Source organism: Rhagoletis pomonella, unplaced genomic scaffold (assembly GCF_013731165.1).
Source record: "Rhagoletis pomonella isolate Grant_MI unplaced genomic scaffold, Rhpom_1.0 Rhpom_scaffold_00013, whole genome shotgun sequence".
Taxonomy (NCBI): Eukaryota; Metazoa; Arthropoda; class Insecta; order Diptera; family Tephritidae; genus Rhagoletis; species Rhagoletis pomonella.
This window is the reverse complement of record NW_023458567.1, coordinates 21,698,165-21,720,572: the sequence shown is the minus strand read 5'-3', so window position 1 is coordinate 21,720,572 and position 22,408 is coordinate 21,698,165. Positions and strand designations below refer to the sequence as shown.

Here is a 22,408-nt window from a genome sequence, read left to right as displayed (position 1 = left end):
CCACAGTACGGAACATGTTAGTTATTTAGTAGTACATACCATGCCCCAGCTGCCCCAGCTGCCCCCGCTGACCCTACCTGGCTACCTCCTTGAGTGCCGCAAATCAAAAACATTTATAAGTTTTCATTAAAATCTTGTGTGTCTTATGAACTCCTGTTACCACAGTTCTATACTTCTCACTGCAGGAACCAGCTTCAGTCTTGAAACCTTTCGTCCACATTATTAATGCTACATGGTTGGACTGCAGCCGAAATTAAAAAAAAGTTTATTATTAATTTTATTTACAATGTTTTTAATTTTATTAGTCATTAGCGCTTATTTGTTTAAAATTATATTTTAGTAATATTATATACTAATTTATGTATCGAAACTATTTAGATAAATGATTTAACTAACTATAAGCTCCGTTGTTTCTGTACGTTTTTTTCCTAAATTCGACTAAAATCAATTTAACTAGAAATAATGCGTTTTAGTAGAAGTAAAACAAAACAAATAATTTATTCGTTAATCTCAACAAATACTCGTAGTATAAAATTTGTAAACAACACAAGCCAGGTTTTTAATATTTATCCATACACAGTAAATACATACGTGTATATGTATTTATATTTGACAATATAACGTGCAATCATTCGGTTCTTTCTTCTTGAAGAATTGCAGCTTCCATCTGATTGTAGATTTCAATCGGCAAAATCATTCGCCCGACCACCGATCTCCATTCAATTTGCTTTTGGATATTGTTTTCGTTGTTTTCGTCATTGTTTCACAAGAATAATTTAACTTCACGTACTTATGTATATCACATGGGTCGCATTATAAACCCTAAAATTCCGCTTCTTTTATTACTAAGCATAACTACTGATGTACAGCACGTATACATACAATTAGTTGTACATATGTACTTATATACTATGAGTAACTGATATTTTAATAACAATTAATTAAAATATACACATTTTATCCGAGACATTTAATACCTAGTCTAAAGCATAACTTTAAGGGTTCAGTATTATATCTAAAACCGTTAAAACAAATTCGTATGATTCAAATGCATGAGGTTAATGCTAAGAGATGATTTGAAATTCGTGTGAGAATAACTGCGCAAAGTTATTGCTAATCGATAATACGCCATGTGCGCACATGATCTAGGGTCAGTAATCGGGGTCACAATATGACTTGAGTTCCGAGTAGCCGCATGGACGCCGACAACACTCGTGTATGGCACCTTGAAATGGTTGTCGGTATTCACCATCCTCGCCGGCTAATCGTTTCAGGCTGGATACATGGCCCATGCCGACACTATCGGCTGTAAAGAGAATACGAATGTTAAATTATGTCTAAAAATGTGCAGACTTTTTTAAACTTACGAAACTTTCGAGATAGCGAGTAATACCTGCCGCCACATATTAGACGAATGGCATCAGAGAGATTTGTGCTGCAGTAGCGTTTGAACTCTACATCGCTGCCACCACCGGGAAGCAGAGGTTGAGCTTCTGTACAGTGCGATGATAGGTCCAGGCAAAACACTAGGCTGATGACGATCAGGCTAAGGCATAGCAGGTTAGGAAAACTCGCGGAATATTGAGGGAACATCATCTGTAAGAGAAGTAAATATTTGCAAAGTTGCTTTGTTAATTTATATGATAATATTTTTGTACTGATGGATATATTACGTATAGATAATATTTCGAGTTAACATAGCTTGAGGCCTTCGTTATTGAATGATTTTTAACATGTTGATATTGTCTTAAAAATGAAGGTAATGTTGACTAATCTTTGTTGCAGCCACTCTTGTTTGTAGGCCTTGTCGGGTAAAACAAGAATCGAAATATGAAATTTGACAAACACCCCTAAAATCTGCAGGCTTTTAAGTGCGCAAAAGTACGCAACCCGGTTTTACCCGTAACTCAAGATTTTAGGGGTAATTGGCAAAATTCGTATTTCGAATTGTGTTTTACTCGACAAGAATTACAAAAAAGGAACATCACTTCCCAGGTATGGGTAAATAGGTGAAGGTACTCCGCTATGATTAATCACTTTCTCGTAATCAATTGATAGGAACTTTATTTACCGGTAAAAAAAAATTATTACCAGCGCAGAATAGACCTGTTAGTCTCATCTGAAATACATATATTTAGCGCTTGCGCTAGAAGAGTTGCCGTGATTCTCGGCATATGTGTACTAGAAATATTTATGTTTTTGCTATTATTTTTTTATACCATTTTGAACACGTTGAAACATGCCTTGAAAAGAGTTCACACTTAATGTATTTTCTATATTTTGCAAATGAAATATGGGATGTAAAATGAAAAAGTAGTGATTAACCTAAAGCGGAATTTTAATTGAATGAAGAAAAACTATGGAAAAAACTGAATTGCTGATTCCCGTCATGAAATGTGCCGGGGTTTTTTGCGTTCCTCACGCTTTGGGCACTTTTGCCACGTTTTGACCCATTTTTGACATTTCTGAGAGAGTAACTTTTACTAGGTTTACATATAAGATTGTCTTCATTTTCGAGCTTAACTCCCTAATCTGTATTTATAAAATAATCTCAAATTAATTCCGATAACTTTCCTGTGTCCATCCTAGTTTCATTGATTATTTTTGCGAAGAAGAGAAAAAATGTCAAATGTTAAAGTAAACAAAATGGACGCTGGCAAGGAAAAGAGGTTTGTAAAGGTATTTTTAATAAAATATTAAATTGAAATATGTTTAAATTGCTTAATAAAGCAGAAAAAAGTGATCACAGTGGCACAGAGAAAAAACTTAACTTTTCCTTGAGTTGTGAGAACAACAAATTTGACGACTAATAATCTGAGATTTGCCTGTGTAATCGGAGTAATTAACAAACGAGCTTTGATTAAGATTATTTTTTATGTAAACATACTTTTATTTTTACTCTCTAATTACCGAAACAGCCCGGAAAGTATGTGGAACAAAGCCATTAATTTAATACTTCTTTTCACATTTATTTGAGAGATCTGGGGACAATGTGTGTACAATTATTTTGAAGTTAATTCAACCTTTTAGTTCGCTTTTATAATACATTTTATTTCTTTCACAATCTTCCCTACCAAGTATTCTTGTACATAGATTGTGTACTCCATACATCACAACTTTCTGAAATCTGTTGACTTTGATGTTCATATTAAAATCACTATCGTATTTGGTTTCATCTTAAAATCACTTTAATTTTGATATATGTCCGAACACAAATTTCGAGGGCAAATAAACCTTCATTAATTCAAATAAAAATTTCCATTATTTTGCTCTCATAAGGTTTTATTTTTTACGTTGTTTAATAACAGTTATTATCCAAAGTTTATTTTTCACGTTGTCTGATAAACGTTGTAAGATAAGAATATTGACGAAACGAAGATGATGAAAATAAAAGAGGAGGAGTGAAATAACTGTTATCAGACAACGTAACAATAAACGTTGGACAGTAACTCTTATCAAGCAACGTAAAAAATATACGTTGGGAAATAACTTTTATCAAACAACGTAAAAAATAAACGTTGGGAATTAACTCTTATTGGCGACTGAAAATATATTTGTCCTGCATAACAGTTATCAGGCAATGTAAATGTAAACGTTGGGTCATAACTCTTATCGGTGAAATAAAAAATATTTCTCATCTTATAACTGTTATGGAACAACGTTTTTCAATAAAACTTATAACTGTTATATCCCTGAAAAAAAGTAAGGGCACTAGCAAATGTGCTACAAAATCCTGAACTCCCCAATTAATTAATAAACGCGGAAAGCAGGGACGAACTTAATAAAAGTGCGTACTCAAAATCAACATTCGGCTGCTTATAGTAAAATGGTCCCTGTAAATATAGTCATGTGAAAACTTAGATAGAACCTATGGGCCCCCTCACATTTACCTAAAACTCAAGAAAATTTTGGACGCCGTTCAAAAAAAAAGCTTGAGTTGAAAGTTCGAGAATATAATATTACAATTAACCCCCGAATAAGTCATGTTTACGAGCTCTGTACATACATATGTATGTACTTATTGTATATAAAAATCGTTTCGGGAAACCTTCAAACACACTTGTTGTTTAAAATGTAGTCAATAATAATAAACGAAATACAAAATAATGCATGGGGTAGATAACCTTTGATTCATTTCAGAATACAATTCGTTTAATTATCAGTTATGTTGCATACTATTTTATAAACATATAGGCATATACATTTATTTTCGTACACTTAAATTATACTAGGCAAATATGTATGCATAATCGCAAATGCTTGTTTTTAATTTCTTGCAAGTTTTGATTTCGAATTGATTGATTAACCATTCGCAAGCAAGGTATGTACATAAATATTTATATTGGGTGTTTTGAGTAGAATTATAATGTTTATAAATATATGTAATGGGTGATTTTTTAAGAGCTTGATAACTTTTTTTTAAAAAAAAACGCATAAAATTTGCAAAATCTCATCGGTTCTTTATTTGAAACGTTAGATTGGTCCATGACATTTACTTTTTGAAGATAATTTCATTTAAATGTTGACCGCGGCTGCGTCTTAGGTGGTCCATTCGGAAAGTCCAATTTTGGGCAACTTTTTCGAGCATTTCGGCCGGAATAGCCCGAATTTCTTCGGAAATGTTGTCTTCCAAAGCTGGAATAGTTGCTGGCTTATTTCTGTAGACTTTAGACTTGACGTAGCCCCACAAAAAATAGTCTAAAGGCGTCAAATCGCATGATCTTGGTGGCCAACTTACCGGTCCATTTCTTGAGATGAATTGTTCTCCGAAGTTTTCCCTCAAAATGGCCATAGAATCGCGAGCTGTGTGGCATGTAGCGCCATCTTGTTGAAACCACATGTCAACCAAGTTCAGTTCTTCCATTTTTGGCAACAAAAAGTTTGTTAGCATCGAACGATAGCGATCGCCATTCACCGTAACGTTGCGTCCAACAGCATCTTTGAAAAAATACGGTCCAATGATTCCACCAGCGTACAAACCACACCAAACAGTGCATTTTTCGGGATGCATGGGCAGTTCTTGAACGGCTTCTGGTTGCTCTTCACTCCAAATGCGGCAATTTTGCTTATTTACGAAGCCATTCAACCAGAAATGAGCCTCATCGCTGAACAAAATTTGTCGAAAACACACATTTCGAACCGAACACTGATTTTGGTAATAAAATTCAATGATTTGCAAGCGTTGCTCGTTAGTAAGTCTATTCATGATGAAATTTCAAAGCATACTGAGCATCTTTCTCTTTGACACCATGTCTGAAATCCCACGTGATCTGTCAAATACTAATGCATGAAAATCCTAACCTCAAAAAAATCACCCGTTATATTGATTTTATGCGAATGCATACATACATAAAAGACTGTGTGGGAGCACAATGCATTTCTTATCATTTAGGACATGGTTTCGTTGTTGTTGCTGCGGTTTTGATTTAAATAATTTTGTTTATATGAAGCTTGATTTGTAAGCGTTGGCGTAGCGTTGTCATTTAAGTTTTGTTTAAAAATAAAAAAGTTAATCTATTTTAATAAAGCCACGAGCCTGTAAAATAAACTAAAAAGCAGCAATTACAGCAACAAAACAGAGGATTTGAACCCAACAGTAGCTGACAAGTGTAGATGGAAATCACGGCAACGCCATAGAAAATAATTACTGCAGCACAAACGTTCTGTTCATTTTGTTGACTTCATAACGGATGAACTTATACATATGTATGTATGCATATATGTTTGTGTTAATATATTTAATACAAAATAAGATATGTAAATACGTATGTATGTATATTTTTAAATCCAGAGTGACAAGGTACGCTCCCATTCACATAAATACACACATATGGACATACATATAAGAATGTAATTAAGTACTTAAGAGAATAAAATACAAATTAATATAAATAATAAGTGCATACCAGACAATTAGTACAAATGAATAGCATATGTAAATAAAAACATACATACATGCATACGAAATAAAATAAATAAATGCGAATATGGCACACCCACATAGTACATATGGTAGATTTTCTAAATAAGCGATATGCTTGACTTGATTCTTTAATTTAAATTTAAGCAGAGATTACAAGTGATTTTTATGTTATAAGCGTGTTTCGAATTAAGAAAATTTAGTGGACATTTGTTATAAAGAGCTTTTGTGATACATATGTATGTATGTAGCATTGAAAGTGTACATACATACACACATACATAAATATTTAGGCGTTGGTGCATTTGAAGTACAATGACCGTTCTCCTCGTGTATGAAGCTTCATTAATAGTTACCTAAATTACGGATACGAAACAATATTAATATCGATAATAAAACCATGTAGTTTAAAAGGTACCATAACAAGACATATTATCATAGTGTCATAAATTTTATTACAGTTAAACATAATTAACACAAAATATTTTTAACACCCTTATTCTGCATCTCTTTCGTATTCGGATTTTGCTACGAATCGTAGAAATAGTATGCTGCAATCCGAATCGTATTTTCGAACTTTCGAAATTCGTAACAATGGCATGCCTAAAAACAAACGAGTAAGCTTTTTTGCGTAATTTTGTACGAAAACAATTCTGTGTCGGATGCGAAATAAAAGATGTAAATCGATGTGTGTTTGCAAAGAAATATTGGTGGTGGGGTTCATTTAAACAGATAAATTTGCCTTTCGCATATACGTATATTTTTATCCACTGCTTTATATAAACGAGCAAAAAAGAATATTTGTTGTCCCTTATCGAGAAACTTGGGTCCGGGTTAGTTAATGTACAACGATTTTCGGTTGTTGTGTCCAAACGCATAAACGGTTGTTGTGTCCAAACTTTAACATACACGTGTAATCAAAGGATTCACATTTTATTTAAGATAAATGTTTCAAATTTCCTACCACTAGCTTATTAATAAACTCGGTTTGCACTATGCATACGGTGACCATATTAACCAACGTAAAGTAAAGGACATTTTTTTTTCCATATGCATACAACTTGTATGATAAAAGTACCTTACCCGTATCGTAATTTAAATCAAATATTTACCGGTTAATTAACCGATTCCGAAAAATGAAGCCAAATCCTTTTCAAGGACTTCGCCATCCTTTGCTGCACACCGAAGCCAGCACACAGTGGTTCAAAATTGGAATTTAACCAAAAAAAAATATTTTGGTGAACATTTTTTATAACATTTCAAAAATTTTGTTTGTAGTTGTTTCGTTTTGGGGAACCATACAATTGTTTTTGACTAGTCTTTGTTATATAACATTTATTAACGGGAACAGGAGAATACATTTTCATCGAAATTGCCACTTTTTCTGCATTTTGCTCTACAAAGTTTAATATAATCAAATAAAAATTCACAAATCAGGATCAACTAGTCTCTTGCAAATATTATAAGCTTTCATAAAAAAGATCAAATTAAGTGAAAAAAATTAAGGCTCCAGTGAATTACGAACACTAAATGCCAGTTTTGAACCACTGTTCTCTTTCAGTGGTCAGCCGCTGTGGTGTAGTGGTAAGCAGTGCGCGCTTCCACTCCGCAGAACCTGGGTTCAAACCCTGGTCAAAGCAACATCGCAAAAATATAGAAAAAAAAGTTTTTTCTTAACAGCGGTCGTCCCTCGGCAGGCAATGGCAAACAACCGAGTGTATTTCTGTCATGAAAAACAGCTTCTCATAAAAAAACAACCGCCGTTCGGAGTCGGTGTAAAACTGTAGGTCCCTCCACTTTGTGTGACAACATCAAGGCGCTCGCCACAAATCGGAGGAGAAGCTCGGCCAAACACTAACATATGTGTAAGCGCCAATCTATATCTCTTTCAGTGGAACTGGAAACCCAGCGTGCAACACGATCCTGGGCACAACTTTCCCTTTATAGATTTGCAAAGATTACCTATTAAATAAAAACCCTTAGGTGGGGTGTGAAACGAACTGGTGAAGGTTTTCATTAGATTTTATAAGGGAAATTTTTATTTTTCATATTCTGTGTTTAAAAATTTACCTTTGAAAAATGCAGAGCCGATTTAAAGGACAGTTTAAGAAATAAAGGACAAAAGGCGTCCTTTATTTTGAAAAAAATTATAAAGGACAGGGGGTTAAAATAAAGGACTGTCCTTTCAAATAAAGGACGGATGATCACCGTAACTATGCACTTTTTTGCAAATTTCGACGTGGGTTCTGCGCAAAAATACTGTGGACGGCGTAGCCGGAGTGATATGCGCAAGAAATGTTGTATACCTTTGACATGCGGAAACCCCTCTTCCCCGCAACAGAGAAAGGAGAATTCTACTTAGTAAGGGTTATAATCCCTAAGCGCGGCCGAAGCCAGAAGCAAGCGCAATAGGTGGTGCACCTAACAAAGTGCATGTTTTCAATGGCTTGGAAGAAGCTGTTATTGCATTAATTGGATTGAGAACCAGAGCTTCAGGCATAGGAGGAGTTCTGGCTTGTGGTTCAACAATTCAGCCAGAAGCTGACATAGATGCGCCCATGGTTGCTATGCCCGACAGCTCCGCATACCTTTGTGGATCCATTGCCATAGCGACCGCTTACTCTGCTGCTATAATCGCAAATACATCAGAATCCATAATTTTCCTCAAAATATGTAAAATTAACCAATTTTACAATAAACAAGCATATGATGCGTTTTTTTTAATTCCTTTCCACTTTGTTTTCCTTCATTCAGCTATCTTCGAAAAACAACTGATAGCTGGCAATGCTGCACATGTGTCCGCAAGGGTAGCTACGAATTACGAATTACGAAAATTCGGGTTCTAGAATAAGGGGGTAAATGTGCAATTTATGAGATTATAGCAATATGGCTCGCTATAAAACTTTGTGGAAAACGTAACAATATGTGCAATCCCGTATTCCTCGGACTAAAACTAGTAAAACTGTCAAAAAATAAAAATTGAAATGTACGGGACCGCCCTCTAATAAAAAATTTTAACTTCTCTCAACTTCAACATACCCCCCAAATTTTGGTTGTACATTTTTGCTTATTTTGTATGTAAACACACTCAGCTCACAGATGTAAATAACCAAAAATACTTTCAAATTCATTAGAATCCACTTAAACAAGTAATTAAATACTTTCCAACATGAATTAGCAGAGTGCACTTTTCGTTTGTTTACATTTTGGTTGCCAAACAAACTGCAGCTGATCGTAAAATAAATACCAGAATTTACCAGCAGAAAATCTTCGAACTAAAAGTGGTAACTTCTGACAGAGAGAGGACTTTATTTACTCTCTTTTTTTCCTCTCAATAGTCAGAGAACCGAGCACGGGATCGATTTCCAGTAAAATCGGACTGATTTTGACTATTTCTGACTTTCTGACTAGTCCAGATTTGTACGGGATCGCAACTAATAAGTACAAAGTATATATCAATATTTTAAATTTTGCATTTATGTATATGCATGCATAAACTCGCTTTTAGGGTTTGTATACCAAATTAGGGGTTCCCAAAGAGGACACAGATCGGAGGTAAAAGCTCCGGTTAAATACAACGACTGCTTTATCGATCACATGTTATATGAATGATGTCGAAATCGTCGATAATAATGTAATAATGGGAGGCCGTTTCACCATCTTTGGTTAACACTAATCTCCAGTTAAACATCGTTACCGAGGTTATCGACACAATGTTATACGCGTGGAGTCAGTCATTCTTTCCTGCTAATTTTTCATACAAAAAATCTTTGGCCATTTTCATATGACTACTTATTACTTCTTTATTAATCCATAGATTTTCTTCATTATCAACTTGATTGTTTTGTAAGAACAGTCTCTAACTCAGCCTTGAATGTACTAAACGTGCGCTCGAGTGAGTTGATACAAGTGGCGCCCAATTTAAATATGGACCGTTTGAACCTTTTATATCAGAGATGGGCAAAGTGGCTCCCAGGAGCCTTTTGCACTTAGGAGCCGGCGTGGCACATTTAGCTGGTAGATGAGGGGTAACACCAAGAGCCAGTATGAAGGGGGAAGAAGAGCATATTCAAATTTCTTGTATCATCAGGAATAAAGGCTTTTCCCCCGCTATAATCACTTTTTTAAAGGTACAAAAAGGCAACATCAAAAACGATACATGGAATCAGGGAAAGCTAAATCGCGGAAATTCTTAATCGAATATACTCTGTGGCGCTATTCATAGTCATATTTAGTTCAAAACTAAGTCGAAACTATCCTAAGTTACAACTAAAGCTATTCATAGTCGCCTTAGTTCGACTTTTCTTGCTAAGTACCAACTTAAAACTTAGTTTCGGCTGCAACTGCATTAAGTCGTAACTAGGAAGAAGTATTTTATTAAATTAAAGGGAAAAAAGACGATGTATGTAAAAAAGGCTGTTCCTTTAGAAAAAAAAGCTACCAATGAAGAAAGTCGATGGATTAATAAGAAAATAATGATTGGTCAAATGAAAATGTTCAAGGACTCATACGCCAAGTACATCGAAAACAAGAGGTGTCAGAAATGATGAAAACTGTCAACAAAAATCTCATATCGGTACGTTTACAAAGCATTCAAAAAGTAAAAATTAAAATTTATTTTAATACGAAAAATACAGGGATGGAAAATAATCATTACTTTTTAAATTTTAACCAAAAAAATGAACAAATTGTAATTTCTGTCGTATCCTTTTCAGATGTAGTGACACCCTAATAAAAGGAATAAGTCCCAAAATTTTCAGGTCAAAATTTCAGTAGGTTACGTCTGTATGGCCTTTCAAATTTTATAAATAATCATTATATTTAAGTGGAAAAATAAAACTCAATAGTAGTTATTATCTCTGAGCGAAAAAATAAATTTCATAAAATAATCATTATTTGTGATCGAAAAAATAAAAATCAGTAATAATTATTATTTTTGAGCGAAAAAATAAAAATCATAAAATAATGATTAAATGCTGGTTTAAATTATTTTACTCATAATGATTACCGTCCCGGGAAAAATAATGCGGTTGTTAAATATTTAACTACTGCCGGCGAGGAGACATCTCTCTAGCGTTGCTAATTGTAGTTCGTTGATATCTACCGACGAGGTTGATGTCTAGACTAGGTTTTATAGAAACTTTATTATAGTAAAAGTGTCTGGACAAACAGGAAAGCAAATTGCCAATTGGAATTTCTTGGAGAAATATGACACACTTACCTGAATTTGGTGTATCCATTGGAAAATATTATGTAGAATTGTCGAGGCGCCTCAATAGAAAATACATATAACTTGTATACTATTGGCTTATTTACTCCATATAATATATATTTTTTCTTTTAATAAGAGAAAAGTGCATTTTTTGGAACAACTAATGTGTTACGGAGTCTAAAGAAAAAATATTTGAATTTGACACTTCACCAAAATCATAATTGTCTCTCTTACCGTTTCGGACCTCTGTGCGGCGATCCCCCGGGGAGGGAAGGTGCAAACGGGAAAGTCCCGATTTCACTGGCCCACTTGAGGCTAGCGTGCTATTACAACGTCCCAAAAAAAACATTAATATTTCTGGCATAAGAGGGACGACTTGTAAATTCAAAACTTTAAAGCCGTTTTATTTCGAGTTTTGCTTTTTTGAGTAAATGAGCGATATGTATGTACAATATATTGAGGATAAATTCTGTGGAAATTTGACAAAACAACTACCAAATAGCATATGTCGGCAATAAATTTTATTTAAAAAAAAGCATTCAGTTGTTGAAAACAGAGACATTTAAAAGGTTGTGAATAGCGAAAAAATATTTTAATATTATCTAATATTTCCTTCGAATTAATACTTTTTTCTCTTTGATGGTAAAATATGTTTTGTCGACATGTGAAAGATAGATGTAAGTTGTTTTCCACAGAATTATAATCTTATTTGAACAGCACTTGGAGAATATTTACTTTGAAAAATTTGGACAGAATTTTCATAAAATTACATGGAATAAATACAATTTTTCAAGATTTTTTTTTTTATAATTGACACAGATTTTGGGTTTTCCAGAATTGGGAGCTTCTTCCGGCTCTTCAGAAGTGTTCGTGTTCCAATTTTCCTTGGGAAATGATCGTTCTATTCATACTGAATTTTAATTGCCTTGTTTATACCGGCAAAAGAAGCTCTTTGACCCAGTTCGCTGTAATTCGAAACGTATGCATAAATCAAATTTCAATATACTTTGAAACTCATAAGTGTAATTACTAAAATTTGTTTTCGATTTTATGTCTCAGATCGGTTAGAAAATACGTATAGACTAAGGATGCCAATCCCGGGATCCCGGGATCTCGGTGTTTTTGACGTCCCGAAAAATTTGAAATATTTAATTGATAGTAAGAACTTATTTAAGAATTTGAATTATGATTTTAGTAAAATGCCCTTTTGACTACAATTAACAAAAAGTTTGAAACTGTACTTTTAAAATTGCAGCCTGAGCTTTTTTTGAAGAAGATTTAAATAAATGTACTCATAGCGCCGCTAATGTAAACGAAACAGAAAGTTTTAAGGAAAAGTTACATAACTTTTTAAATCAATCAACTCCAACTTACAGTAACAGTTACAACTTTTATTAAAAAGATCGCTGTTTAACAATTATTTTTTGACTTTTATTTCATTACTCTTTAAATAACCGTTATTTCTGACTTTTATTTTATAAATCAAAATTAACAATTATTTTTGAATTTTATTTCATAAATCGAAAATAACAATAAATTTTTGATTTTTATCTAAATAATCTGAACATTACAGTTACCGAAGACTTTTATTTAAAAAAGGCATAAATAAAAATCAGTCACTGACAGTTATTTTTTAAATAACAGGCTAACCTAATATTCACGCACGCCGCCAATTTATTGTCAAAAATTTCTCATGCACATGCAACTTGTATTAGATCAACCGAAATTGAACGGCGTGCGTATGAAGCTAACTCAATTTCCAATTTTTGTTCTGCGTGTCATATTGATTTGACGTTTCGCTCAATGAAATCAAATGCAAACGCATGCAAGTCAATTTCGGGTGACGCAAAAAAACAAATTCGACGGCATGCGTACCAAAACGCAAGCCGCGAATATTAGGTTAGCCTGTAATACTTATAAAAGTCATTTGTATAAGTCGTAGTAAACTTGTGTTTCCCAACACCTTAACTGCGAAAAATGTTAATGACTTTTATACGAATGATTTAAAAAATAAAAGTCGGTGACTGATTTATATTGATGGCTTTTAAAAGTAAGTCAGTGACTGATTTTGTTGTTATCTAAGACATATCACAATAAGTTTGGTAAAGTATTAGATCTTGTTTATATTGATGATGCATCTAAGTCCGTTGTAAATAAGTGTGATCCATTCGTTTTGCCCGAAGATGTCTGCCACCCTGCTATGGAGGTATCTTACGAAGTTATAAGTGATGGTCAAAATTGCAGTACCCAAACATACGAACCAAATATTCGCTTTGATTTTTCGTAAGCCAACTTTAAAATGCTTAACAAAGAACTGTCTAAATTGTCGTGGCCTGCATATAAAGAAAATATTGAACAAAGCGTTGCACTTTTTAACTTTACTTTACATAAATTATTTGAAAAGCATGTGCCTAAACGCATGTATGTTCCTGAAGAACAAACAGAGTTATGCTTCACTAAATAAGTGAGAAATTTGAAAAACAGAAAGTCCCGTTATTTTAGATTACACAAAAAAACCGATTTACACTCATACAATGTAAAATACTCACTTTTGCGTCATAAGTTTTTTGAATTAAACAAAAAGTGTTATAAAGCTTACTTGTGTAAAATCAAACTGCGTATAATATATAACCCCAAATCATTTTATGACTTCGTAAACTCCAAGCGAAATGTACGTGGGTTTCCTTCCGCAATGAAGTATCAAAATACCGTCTCTAATGATAATCAAACAATTTCTAACATGTTCGCTCAGTTTTTTAAATCCAATTATTCCATTAACTCACATGCTAACATTGACTATCCTTTTAAACTAAGTCCAATGAACTCAATAAATATCCCAGTAATATTTCCCGATGATGTAGTAGTTTATCTGAAATCCTTAGCAGTCTTTCAGTTATGGTCCTGGCCAGATCCCTACTTGTATTCTTATAAATTGTTCTGATTACCTCTATGAGCCATTAACAGCGTTATTTAATTTGTCTCTTAAAGAGGGCGTTTTTCCAACTATATGGAAGGACTCGTTCATCACCCCGTTACATAAAAGCGGTAGCAGATCTTCAGTGGAGAACTACCGGGGAATAGCTAAGCTTTCTGCAATTCCTAAATTATTTGAAGCAATTATAACAAATCAGTTGACGCATTCTATCTCTTCTAGCATTTCACATAGTCAACATGGATTTTGCAAGGGCAAATCAACTTCTACAAATTTACTTGAATTAACATCCTATATCTCACAAGCATTTAGTGAAAGCAAAACTGTTGATGTTATATATACTGACTTCAGTAAAGCATTTGACAAAGTGTGCCACTCGTTGCTCATCTACAAACTTGATCTTCTTGGTCATCCACCTAATTTTCTACGTTGGATCTCTTCATACCTCTATGATATATCACAAAGGATAATGTTTAAAAATACTATCTCTGACGTCATTGATGTTACTTCAGGAGTCCCTCAAGGTAGCCACCTAGGCCCGGTTCTGTTCTTGCTTTTTAAAAACGATATTTCTACAGATATACAATTTTCCAAAATTTTAATATCGTACGTTTCAATTAAAGAAAGGTCTTTGCTACAATCAGACTTAGACAGCATGGCTTACTGGTGTCAAGTAAATCTTATGCCTCTAAATCTTAAGAAATGTAAAGTAATGTGCTTCTCGCGAAGAGCTGTTCATCCCGCTTCTTATACAATAGGTAACTATAAGCTCGAACAGGTATACAATTTTGTGGACCTTGGTATCACAATGGATCCTAAGCTTAATTTTAATCTTTATATTAATGTGACAGTCAACAAGGCTAAAGGTGTACTTGCATTTGTGAAACGATGGTCAAAAGAATTTTGTGACCCTTATATCACTAAAACCCTGGTTACAAAATTAGTTAGGCTAATTCTGGAATACGGTTCGGTGGTTTGGAATCCAAGGTATCAAATTTACTCAGACAAGATAGAATCAATTCAAAAAGAATTCATACTTTTTGCTTTAAGAAATTTCCGTTGGGATTCTCAATATAACCTTCCACCTTATACGAACCGATTAAAACTTATTAATCTTCCTACACTTTCCAGCCGCAGGTAAATGCTTGGTACAATTTTTATAGTTAAATTACTAACAGGCTCAATTTCAAGTCCGCTTCTTCTTGCCGAAGTTAGCCTTACTGTTCCCTCCCGGGTATCAATACACTTTTGCTCCCTGTTTCTGAAAGCTTGTAAAACTAATTCTGAATTGCACGACCCACTCTGTCGCTTATGCCAGGATTTTAACTCTCATTCCAGCACGTTTGATATATCAGAGCCGCTTTTCAGCATTAAGAAATCGATACTGTCCTCTCTCAATAAATGCATCATTAAAATAAAGACATAAAATCGGCTGATGAATTTAGTTCTGTAGCTGAACAGTTTTAGATCTCGACACTTAACAAACTCCTGCCTATCTTGACTCGGCGCAAAAATTGATAATACTGGTTCCGCACGTCATGCGGACTGCGCCCATCGTGCGGATGGGCGGGAATGGAGGGTAAAAAGCGTTGGGATTATTATTATTGTTATATAATATAAAAGTCAGAAATAATTGTTATTTTGGATTTATAATATAAAAATCAAAAATAATTGTTATTTTTTTAATTTTGTACAAAAATTGCAAATAAAAATTTATTTTCGAATTTTATTCTCGGTGAAAAAAGAAATCGATTGGTATGTATCACTTAGTTGTAAAACATTTCCTTCATAGAAAAATTTTCCATGACCGTCTTAATCAATAACTGTTATGTTCGGTCCCTGCTTATAATTTATCCGAAGTGCTGATAAAAGAAGTTCAAATATTTTGTAATGGAGGAGAGGGGGGTCATTATCGTTAAATCGCTTATGACTACCTTTTGGCAGTTCAGCATAAAAGTGTTGAGGCCGAAAGATGTTTTTAATCAGCAGGTTTTTGTATGCAATAACTTCAGGGGAAGATTAGAAGACTCCGCGTTGAATGCTTTGCTGCTCTAATGTACACATTTTAAATACAACAATAAACCGGCAAAAAAAGGGGGTGTGTGTTTGTAACCAGACCCACCAACCAACATGTATTTCAACCCATTGAAACCGAATCTGAAGTCCGCTTGACTCGTACACCATCAAAATGTTAAGTAAATTGCGAAAAAAATTACAAACAATTCGCCATTTCTTTATGGAGTAGAATAAACATGTTTTGTTATTTTTTTTATTAATCATTACTATTTGTATCTAAATTTTGAAATTTGTAATCTTAATTTTTAGAAAAATTTTTGGTATGCAGTAGCGTGGGCCGAAAATCCGCTTTTTTGTGCTTCTATTTCTAATAGCAAAAATATGGTTGATTATGCTCTGAAAAAAAAAATCTGTGCGAAAGATGAAAAATGTTGGTCAATATCTTATGTCGTTTTTTTTTTCTTGAAAAAAAAAAATTGCACCTGTATATGGCAACATTATAAGAGTCCCACATTTTAAAGATATAGCGTGCAATATTCATGTTAAGATGCTGAGAAAAGAACACGAAAACTTGACAGCTTTGGCGCAAGGCAGAATAAATGCAACATTATTTCGAGAAAAAGAAAAGTTATGTCTCCGGGATCACGATTTTACGCATATTTTGGCATTATTACTATAGACGCATCCTTCATTTAACGCGAAGTCAAAAAGTGCTAGTTTTCTTTAAGCTAGAACTGTTATTATAATACATTTAAATAACTGTTCGCTTCCATTTCTTTAAACCGCGGAAAATATTCAGTAAATAATTTTCGAATAAAAACAGCAGATTTTTTTAACTTTTGAATGCGGTTTCATCGAGTGAGCCTTAAACACACAGGTATAAGCGCTTTAAAAAATATGTTTTGACTCAAATCGGCTTTTTGTTATCTTTTTATAATGAAGTTTTCTCGACAACCTTCTCTAAAGTCACTTTCATTCAACACCATTAAAATAACGTAGTACACATATACATTTTTGTGAATCCCTTTTAATATGTACATACGTACATACATAATATGTACGGCTGAGTGGAAGATCGACCAATATCAGCAGCCGATTCGAAAATGCCCTATCTCAGTAAACTTTTCAAGGACGCCCTACTTCAGAGTTTGGTTGGAGAACGTCCTATTTCAGAATTTGATTGAAGAACGCCCTATCTCAACTGAATATTTGAGATAGAGCGTTTTTGAACCGAATTTTGGAATTGAGCGTTCTTGAAAAGTTTTCTGAGATAGGGCGTTTTCGAATTGGCTGCCTAGATGTGGGGCAGGGGGTGAAATAACAAAAAACGGCAATAACGCAAAATTTGCTTTATTTCACTTTTAAATGGGAAATAATACCAAAATGTGAGTTTTTCTTTATTTCCGACAAAGGTTGGAAATAAAACAAATTTTGCCTTATTTCCCATTGCTTATTTATACTATGTATTTGTAAAAAAAAACAGTTTACTGAAAGAAGGAAAAAGAACTTTGTTTATTCCAAAAATACAATTAAACCAAGGCACATTGAACAGGTAATATCAGTATAGCAGCTGATTTGATTTTTTTCAAATTATGTGTTCTCGAAAATGTTAAATACTTTTAATTTCTTCTCACAAAAATTCTAAATTGTTAAAATCTATTTGCATGTGAAACATTTTCCATACAAAACCAGCGATTAAATAGCAGCTTTTGGAAGGCTCGCCCAATTCAGCACCACAACCGCTGATTACAGGGCCTGGCACAGGATGGATCAATGCTTCGAGGAGCGAACCAATTTACTAAGAAAGAAAGTTGCAACAATTTTCATTTTTTCAATTTAAATTTTTTATCTTTTTCGTATTTCGCATGACACGCTTTGATGTAGAAGAAAAAAATCAGAACAGTTTTTGGCACCTTCGATACCAGAAGCAACAACAAAATACAGGCAAATGTTGTTTTTGCTCAAATGCTCTAAACCTGTTTGATAGGCCTTGAATTAAACAAAAAATGTCATATAATTCATATGAAGAAAGTAATATTCACAAAATATTTTTACTTATGAAAAGTCTGCCAAATTATAGGAAAAGCATCGTTTTTAAAAACTGCTCCGCATATTGGACATAGCGCTTTTGTACGAATTTTTTCTGCATGCTTTTTAATATGTTAAAAACATTGCTGGAAAACCTTAAAATGTTTGCATGGAACCATGTCGCAATAAACAGATGAAGTAATAAAACGGCTTTCTCGCTTTATTTTCTGACATTCGGCTGCCTTATAGTCACATTTTATAGGCAAATTTTCAAATAAAGCAGTGGCACCTGGTAAATTCCACTATGGGTGGGATGCATGCAATAACACCATACACAATAATTCCCATTACTTGGACATTAAGCAAAAGGACAAAGCAGTTTCAGAAGTGAACTAGTGTTATTTTATCAATTTTCCTTTTTCTAAACGGTTATAATGCCACTAGTACATAATTGCCAAAGGAGTGGAGGGGCGGCGCGCGAACGCGGACCGCCGCGACGCCGGGCACTTTCAAAATTGTATACTTACAAATCGGTCCATTTAACTTGTTCGTGTACTACTTTTTGTCAAATGTAACTGGGTGACTACCTACATATGTGCACTAGTTTGCTTTATTACTCAAATTGTTAAGTTTAAAAGTTGGTCTTATTGCTCAACGAGAAATGAAATAAAGCAAATTTGTGTTATTTCACATTCAATTGGGAAATAACACAAATTTGCATTATTGCCGTTTGTGTTATATCAGTATAGTTTTTTCAATTGCTCTCTATCTCCGAATTGGGAGAAAACCGCTACAATAACCACATGGAAGAAAAGTTCTGAACTAGAACGATGAATCCGTCTTTAGAATTTCCTTTTTATTTGTTGATGTTTCTTTTTGCAGTTTGCTTTTGAAAATTATACAAATTCTACCCACATTAATCGCAGCTAACTGGCCAATTATCTAGTTCTTTAGACTGATGACATTGACCGTAAAATGAATGTACATATAGTCATTGACATTAATTTAAACGCCGTCGGCGTTGAGCCAAATGGATATAACAAAAAAAAATATATATGTAAAACAGACAAGCGCCAAAAAGTGTTTACTACTAGCAGCGCGCATTTTTCGCCTCGTTTTTTATCTAAATACATAAATGAAAACTATGTATGTACATATATTCGAGTTTATTCAATTATGGCAATTATTTGGAGAAACACTTGTCGAATAAATAAATTTCAATTTCGTTTGCCAAAATAAAATAAAAATTGAGTACTAAAATTTGCAAGCATTGCAGTGTTTACTTACTTTTTGTTTTTGTTGTTGTTTGATTGCTGCGAATATGAGTGCTTAAGTTATTCCTAAACATTATTTGCCTGTAGACAAAATCACACAAATTGATGTCTTCTTTTTCGACTGCTGAAGGCTTCGTCGTATTTTTTGAAGTTTATTGAGCTCAGTTCTTTTTTTTTTGTATTTCAGTTTTGCTGCACTGTTTTTGCTTTCTTTTTTAATAAAATTTTTTTTCTTAAATCACCTTTTCAGGAACTTTTTAATAGTTAAAATTTTAACGATATTAGCCAAATTTTTTGTAGAGTATACGATGTAATTGAAGATCATAAGTTGCACATCACTAGCAGTTGAAAAATATTTGAAATTTTTTGTTTTCTTGCAGGACGCTTATCCTTTTATACAATTTTTATAAAATAAGTTTTGTAATTTAATTCCTTTTTCAGCGATAAGTTGCTTGACTGGCAGTATCACCACCGAAAAATACCAAACTTTATTTACGTAGTATGTCGTTGACTTTTTTGGCGGTATGGTGCGCAAATCGCACTGTTTCGGTGTGAGCTCAGCATCGCTCTGGTCGCAACGATCGTGAGTGTGGCGCTTTGGAGTCTTCTCTAGGTTACGATTTTCCACTATACTGCTACCGATGTTATTATTATTACTGCTTTTGTTTTTGTTGCAGCCACTCGCATTTAAATTTACCCACATATGTAAGTACGTATGTAGATATGTCTGTTCAAATGCAGGGATCACTGCTGTTCGCTGCCCACTGCTGTTGATGGTGGTGCTGGTGTTTTATATCTTTGGTCTTGCTATATGACTGCACTTACATCGATTAACACCACAAATGACTATTTTTGGACTCGACCTGTTTTTTGCCTACGGCATAATCTACGCTAACCGCGGCGGCTATCTTTAGCAAACATCCAACAACTGCCTTAGCCACAGAGCGCAAGCGGTCGTTATTTCGAGCGTGGCTGGTGTTGCTTGACGTCCTACTGCTTGCAACTTTGTATTTGAATAACTTCTATAAGATGTATATTTATTATCGTAAGCCAGTGAATTCCTTGTCGTATAATAGCGCTGCTGTCCGCGTTGTGCGCTATTTTTAGCCTGATCTGTGCTATAGTTAGACACGCGCGAAGTTAGAGCGTTCACTTACGCCGCAGGTGGGTATGACAACTGGGGCCAATTGGGCGCCTCAGCTGTTGTTGTAGTTTGTTGCTTGCTGTCGACTGTCCAGCGCTTGCTTATTGTACTGATGTTGCTGTTTTTGTAGTTGGGCTGTTTGGTATGTATGTGCTACGAGCATGTAGCTTTTTTTTAATTTGATATATTGCTAACACCACTTACGAAGGCTAAAACACTGCGTTTTTCTGTTTTGTACACAAAAAATATATCTTTGGCGCAACTTTGTGTTTACAATTCTATATATAACGCTTGTGATTAGACGGTGGAATATTTGTTTGCTATGTCTTTTGTGGACAGGGAATGTTCGAACTTTAATGAATTTTTTTTATTTATTTTAATCTCTTGCCACTTGTACATATGTTTGTGTATTTATGTGCATATTTATGGAATTTTATTTGGTATTCAGTAAACGTGTAGTAATAGTTTAATGAGCTGGTTATAAATATATTCTTCCTCCCACTGATTTATTATTCACAATATAACATGCGTAGCGCGTGTTGCTCACCGTTTCACAGCCAAATTGTAAAAGAGCCTCCTAAGAACTGAGTTGCCGGCCACAGCTTCGTTGTTGCTGTCGATTCGTTACTCTTGGCTAATTATCATTTTAAAAGTACAATAAAATAAACAGTAAACAAAATTATGATAATAATCACGCTAGCCGTACATACAAGCGTTCATACAAAACAACAAATGCTACTGCTCAGCTACTAGTTTCACTCAGTGTTACTACGGCGTGGCGGCTACTGGCTATCTGTTGTGTTTGCTATTTATGATTCTTCGCGGTTACAGATGTTGGAACAATGATTAAATTAATTGCTAGGCATGTTGCTGAGGCTTTGCGTATTTAGTGTTTCAGTTCCAGACCTTTAAATCCATTTGTGGAATGTCTGATTGAACTGACAGTTTTGTGTGTAACGGAAATGTTTTCGTTTAGATTAGGACCATTCCGCTGTTTAGTAGAAAATTTCCTTAAAGCATAAACAGACGGCAGCGTTGATCCGAATTAACTCGGGAATTAACTGCAGTTGATCCGGATTAAGTCCAAGTTAGTCCGGATCAACGCTGCCGTCTGTTTGAGCTTTTAGATGTGTATCTTCCGTTTTTGGTGCAACCAGAAAGAGCATTCGATGAAAATGTGCAAACCCTCGCCAAGGTTTTGAAGGAATTGTTCCTCAAAAATCTGAGACGCATCCTTTGAAGCGCAGCTTCATTCTTACAGGTTCTATAGAAATCGATATCTCGGAGGCCGCGGTGGCTGAGTACTATCACTCGGTAAGTCCTGGGTTCATTCTTTGGCCCGAGCAACATATAAATTAGGAAAAGTTTTTCCAACAAATGACAAACCTCTGAGTCTATTTCTACCTTAAAAAAGTTTCTCGTAAACCATTTTTCATTTGTAGGCGGCGTAAAATTGTAGGTCCTTAAATTTGTGTTATGACATCAGGACACACACCACAAATTGCATAAATGATGAAGTTATAAAACAAAATCTCATATCGAAACAGTCATTTGTATGGGGGCTATATGTTATAGTCGTTCGATTTTGCCGGTTCCGAAAAATGATTAATACATTATAAAAATACACCCGCTTACCAAATTTCAGTCGGATATCTCGAACACTGAGGGACTCGATTGCGTTCAAACAGACAGACATACCAACGGACAGACGGAGATGGCTAAATCCAAGGCGCATCTATACAAGATGGTGTTAACAGAAAATCTGAGTTGATATTTTTGTCTTCAGTAGTACAGCAGAATGTCATTCAAGACGAAATGGTGTAACTTAAGCATGTCATCAAAACGAAATGACGAAAATTATCTGCTATTTTCTTTCGATTTG

At 34.3% G+C, this 22,408-nt stretch overlaps 1 protein-coding gene across 1 annotated transcript; it reads right to left on the bottom strand.

Annotated features, from left to right (window-relative positions):
• Window positions 1–431: 431 nt before the first annotated feature.
• LOC118748967 (insulin-like) lies at window positions 432–21,111 on the bottom strand. Its single transcript, XM_036483737.1, has 3 exons — window positions 19,396–21,111; window positions 1,368–1,596; window positions 432–1,306 (listed from the first exon to the last, which is right to left on the bottom strand). Exons 2-3 carry the CDS (start codon window positions 1,594–1,596, stop codon window positions 1,152–1,154), a joined length of 384 nt encoding a protein of 127 aa, XP_036339630.1. The 5' UTR covers window positions 19,396–21,111; the 3' UTR covers window positions 432–1,151.
• Between the last annotated feature and the right edge of the window lie 1,297 nt (window positions 21,112–22,408).